This window comes from Haemaphysalis longicornis, unplaced genomic scaffold (assembly GCF_048455015.1).
Source record: "Haemaphysalis longicornis isolate Haplotype H1 unplaced genomic scaffold, Haemaphysalis longicornis Haplotype H1 scaffold_1, whole genome shotgun sequence".
In the NCBI taxonomy this organism is placed as follows: Eukaryota; Metazoa; Arthropoda; class Arachnida; order Ixodida; family Ixodidae; genus Haemaphysalis; species Haemaphysalis longicornis.
Genome location: NW_027526203.1, coordinates 97195875 through 97201321, shown reverse-complemented (window position 1 = coordinate 97201321; position 5447 = coordinate 97195875). Strand labels below are relative to the sequence as shown.

The 5447-nt window shown below is 48.8% G+C and overlaps 1 protein-coding gene across 1 annotated transcript; it reads right to left on the bottom strand.

Moving 5' to 3' along the window:
- Positions 1–4402: 4402 nt before the first annotated feature.
- On the bottom strand, positions 4403–4879 carry LOC144142845 (uncharacterized). The gene has a single exon (XM_077674681.1). It carries the CDS (start codon positions 4877–4879, stop codon positions 4403–4405), a length of 477 nt encoding a protein of 158 aa, XP_077530807.1.
- Positions 4880–5447: the final 568 nt, after the last annotated feature.

Sequence of the window (5447 nt, the reverse complement as noted above, 5' to 3'; positions counted from 1 at the left end):
TTCTTATCAATACTTTTATTAGTATCTTGTAAACAATGTTTTTATTGGGAAAATGAGCTAGCACACTGACAACGTTCGGTCGCTTTGGCTCGTCCGACGGCGCGTAAATTACGACTAATTGATATCCTATGGGCTATAAGCCCATTACTAGGCCCGTGCTACGATTTGTCTCCAAAAATGACGACTGCGTTGTAACATAACCCAATGCAAGCATAAAGTTTTGCGTAGCGTATGCCACTGGAAAACATACACAGAACCTCGAAAGCGGTTTGACTATAGTGATTCGTTAAAAACACAACTTTTGGCAGTAAATAAGTTGTACAGATGATGGTAGCTGTGGACCCATTGTAGATATCCTCTAGTATTCTTACCTAATGATCATTTACCCCCTGGTTCCGTTATGCCTGAATGACTGCTCGGGTTTCGACTGAGTCCAATGCTTTCTCGCAATCTATGAAGGCTATATATAGGGGTTCAGTATACTCAGCGAACTTCTCTATCACCTGATTGATCATGTGAATATCGTCCATTGTTGAATAACCTTTACGGAACCCTGCTTGTTCTTTAGGTTGACTGAAATCTAAGGTTGCAGTAATTCTGTTAGCGATTACCTTGGTAAATACTTTGTAGACGACTGACAGTAAGTTTATCGGCCTGTAATTTTTCAAGTCCTTCATGTCACCTTTCTTATGGATTAGGATGATGTTCGCGTTCTTCCAAGATTCCGGTACACGTACGGTCATTAGGCATAGCGGATACACGTCTGCCAGTTTTTCAAGCACAATTTCTCCACCATCCTTCAAGAGGTCTGAAGTTATCTGGTTCTCACCAGGTGCTTTGCCCCCTTTCATTTCTTTCAAAGCCTTCCTTACTTCTTTGGTCGTTGCTGGTGGGATGTCTATCTCCTCTGAACTACTTTCTCGTTCGACATTATCCTGGATGTCCCGGCTACTGTACAGATCCTGATAGAACTCCTCGGCCACTGTGACTATTTTATCCCTATTTGCGATGACATTGCCTTGCTCATCTTTAAGTGCATACATCTGATTTTTCCCCACGCCAAGACGCCTCTTCACTGCTTTCAGGCTACCTATGTTCGTTACAGCGTATTCGATCCTTTCCATATTATACTTCCGTATCTCAGCTGTCTTACGCTTAGTGATTAACTTCGAAAGCTCCACTAGTTCTATTCTGTCAGCTGGGGTGGAGATTGTCATGGTTTGCCGTTTTCTAATAATATCTTTCGTCTCCTGGGAAAGGTTACCAGTATCCTGTGTAGCCATCGTGCCCCTGTCTTGTACTGCACACTCCGTGATAATGAGTGTAAGGTTGTCGCTGGCTTCCTGTGTCGTAAGCTCGGCTTCCTCGGTAAGAGCTGAATATTGGTTCTGCAGCGCCATCCTAAATTCTTGTACTTTACGTCGTACTGTTAGCTCATTAATCGGATTCTTTCATACTAGCTTGTTACGGTCCCTCCTCAAATCTAGGCTAATTCGAGATCTTACCATACAGAGGTCCCTACACCTTACCCTTCCGAGCACTTCCACAATCTTAATGACGCGAGGGTTATCGCATAGTGTGAAGTTTATTTCATTTTTATGGTCCTCATTCTGGCTCCTCCACGTCACTTCCGGATCTCCCGTGTACAGAAGAAGGTATTCATTATGCGTAGGTTATTCCGTTCTACAAACTCAACTAGTACAGCCCAGACCATAGTTCCCAACTGCCTTGTCTCCAGCCTGATTATTTCCTATTTTACCATTGAAGTCCCCCATAACTACGGTATACTGTGTTTTTACTTTAGCCATTGCCGATTCCACATCTTCATAGAGGCGTTCCACTACCTGGTCGTCGTGGCTTGATGTGGGCGCATAGCCCTGCACACCTTGAGCTTGTACCTCTTATTGAGCCTAATTACAAGACCTGCTGCCCTTTCGGTAATGCTATAGTATTCTTCTATGTTGCCAGCTGTGCTTTTATTGACTAGAAAACCCACTCCCAGTTCTCGTCTCTCCACTAGACCACGGTAACATAGGACGTGTCCATTTTGCAGCACCGTAAAGGCTTCACCTGTCCTCCTAACCTCACTAAGCCCTATGGCATCCCCTTTAATGCCCTTTAATTCCTTGAAAACAACCTTTACACTCGCTTCACTATATAAGGTTCTCGTGCTAAACGTTGCCAGGTTCAGATTCAGATTTACTGCTGTGCACAAGGAGAGCATTACAATACCTATAAGGAAGAGCGTCAGAGAAGGAGACACAAGCTCTCCAATGTTATTCACAGCATGTGTACAAGAAGCATTCAGAACGTTGGATTGGGAACAGGTGGGAGTAACGGTTAATGGAGAATACCTCAGTAACCTCAGATTTGCTCATGACGTTGCCTTGCTAAGAAACTCGGGGGACGAATTGCAAAGCATACTTTCGGCACTGGACAAACAGTGTAGAACCATGGGCCTGAAAATTAATATGCAGAAAACCAAAGTAATCATCAATAACTTCGGGACAGCACAGTAGTTTGGGATAGGGGGCGAGGCAGTGGAAGCGGTGAGCGAATATATCTACTTAGGCCAAGTCGTGCCCCCGGATCCCAAACATGAGGCAGAGATAATTAGAAGGATCAAAGTGGGGTGGAGTGCATACGGCAGACATTCTCAGATAATGAATAGCAGCCTACCATTGTCCCTGAAGAAGAAAGTGTATGACAGCTGCATCTCACCGGTACTCACCTACGGGGGAGAAACTTGGAGGCTCACTAAGAGGGTTCAACTTAAATGGAGAACGACTCAGCGGGCAATGGAGCGGAAAATGATAGGTGTAACATTAAGGGAGAAAAAGAGAGCGGAGTGGGTCAGGGAACAAACGCGTGTTAAGGACCTATTAGTAGAAATTAAGAAGAAATGGACGTGGGCAGGGCATTTAGTGCGAAGGCAACATAACCGTTGGCCATTAAGGGTAGCAGAGTGGATCCTTAGAGAAGGCAAGTGTTGCAGGGGGCGGCAGAAAGTTAGATGGGCAGGTGAGATCAACAAGTTCGGGGGGATAAATTGGTCACAAATGGCACAGGACTGGGGTAATTGGAGAATATTGGAAGTTGCCTTTGCCCTGCAGTGGGCGTAGATAGGCTGGTGATGATGATGATGGTGATGAAGTTGTACAGAGTTTGCAGACAATAGGCAGGCGAATGACGGCTACCAGTTAAGCCAGTTTCGATTGATAGTGCGGCCGTGTGCACTTCTGGGGAATTCTGAGCCTGAGCTAGAACCGGTGTTCAGGTGAGGAAATGATTCTGTGTAATAGCTTGTGTAGAAAAAGACGCTCAAGTCGACCACGCTGGCAACTCAAAGAATTGAGCTTAGTCGCTAATGTTGGCTAGAGGTTGAACGAGAGCGGCGTCATAGTCAGTATTAAATATATTGAAATACCTTTAAAGCGAAGTTTTGATCTTTTAACGGCAATTGTCCGTTCTCAAAAACCTCCGGCAGTCCGGGTCTTTAAGAGCCAGTGCGATGGCCACCTCTTAGGCCTCTTCGGGTGTACTGCTCTTCGTGCTGGCCGCTGCTCTGATGCTCCCCCCGGCATCGATGACAATCATGGCGAAACCTCTTCTGCTCGCATATTCGTCAGCATCCACGCAACGGGCGCCCGTGTCGCCGGCGTGCAGATCCGCCAGCGGCTTGGCCCTCGCCTTGCGTCTGTGTTCATTGTATTCGGGGGGCATGTTACGTGGGATCGTGTCCACGCGATTTTGCTCCTGATCTCGCCTGGGACGGGCGTGTTGGCTCCTTGTTCGTGATATCGGATTCCCAGCTTCTCCAAGATTCTCTTACCGTGCTTGCTGATAGAGAGCCTCTCCAGCTGGACAATCCTGTGGGACTCAGCGATTTCGTAGAGGGTGTTGTGGATGCCCAGAGTGTACAACCTCTCCGTGCTGGTGGATTCGGAAACTACGATGGCCGTCTTGTATGCCCTTTGGATGACTTCTTCAATATAGTTCTTTTCGTCCCTCTTCCATTTGTGGGAGGTGGCCACGTATGTGATGTCGCTGAGGACTAAAGAGTGCACGAGCCTCGTGACGTTCTCCTCGCAAAGTCCCCTCCGTCTGTTCGGCACCATTCTCATTAGTCTGATGGAGCTGGCCGCCTTGCCGACGACCTGTGTCAATGTTTTCCGGTTGCCTCCGGTAATAAGCATTCCCAGAATACAGATGTCTGCAACCCTGGGTATGTCGGTACCGTCTTTGGTGTAGACAGAAATTTTCTCGCGGTCGCTTCTCTTTTCGGGGCGGGAACCTTCCTTTGGCCTGTAGAGCAGCAGCTCCGACTTACTCGGTGAGCATCTAAGGCCTGTGCCTTCGAGGCTTTCCTGGACCATTCATACCGCCCGCTGAAGCGCCTCTTCTACTCGAGCGCCGCTGCCGCCCTCGCCCCAAAGCGTGATGTCGTCGGCATATATGGTGTGCCCGACGTGCTCCATCTTTGCGGGTCTAGAGTGCCCTCGATCATGACTAGGTTGAATAGGAGCGGCGAGATCACCGACCCTTGAGGAGCGCCTCGGCTGCCGTTCTCTTTGGCTTCAGTTGCGAGACCCCCCGCAACGATTTCTGCCGTTCGGCCCGTGAGAAAGCTCCTTATGTACTCGTGGGTCCGCTTGCCCATGTACAGCTTAGAGACTTGGCTTAGGATCGCCGAGTGGTTGACGGCCGAGTGGCCCATGACGGCCCTTTGGTCTCGGGTGTCCCTGTCGCCAATGAGGTGTTCCAGTTGTATAATGGCGTCCTGCGAGCACAAGTGCTGCCAGAATCCGATCATACTCTCGGGGCACAGGTCGTTGTCTTCGAGATATTTTTGCAAGCGCGCTAGTAGGACGCACTCCATTACCTTGCCCACGCAGGATGTGAGCGATTGTCCGTGTTCGGCGGCTGGCCAGGCTTGGGTATCAGGATAATCACAGAATGTTTCCACTCCTTCGGAACGACTCCCGACCTCCAGCACTCGTGCAGAGGGCTGCGGAATAAAATCGCTAGTCTGATTCGCAAGATTGAGGAGCACTGCCACAGGCTGCAGAAGAAGATCGCCGGTCTGAATCGCAAGATTGAGGAGCACTGCCGCGCACTAAACAATAAGAAATGAAACGAGCTCTGCAACGCTGGTGACGGCCAACTCCACAATGGCAGGACCTGGAACCTGTCCCTGCACCTACTGGATGAAACGAAGACCAAGTCCCATCAGAGGGATAGACTTGCAAAGATCCTACACGCGGAAATCAAGGAAAGAGGTGAGGATGCGGTGAAGAAGAAACTTCTAGAGAAATACATCCCCTCCACGCAGAAAGTCACCTACAGAGATTACTTTGGAAGCCAAAACGACAGGTTGGACGTCGAGGATGTGCGGATGGCTCTGCAAGAGCTTAACAGCAGATCGGCACCGGGCCCCGACCGCGAGC

What these genes read in the sequence shown, in the direction of transcription:
- LOC144142845 (XM_077674681.1), bottom strand. Translation starts at nt 4,879, where the DNA reads ATGGAGTGCGTCCTACTAGCGCGCTTGCAAAAATATCTCGAAGACAAC.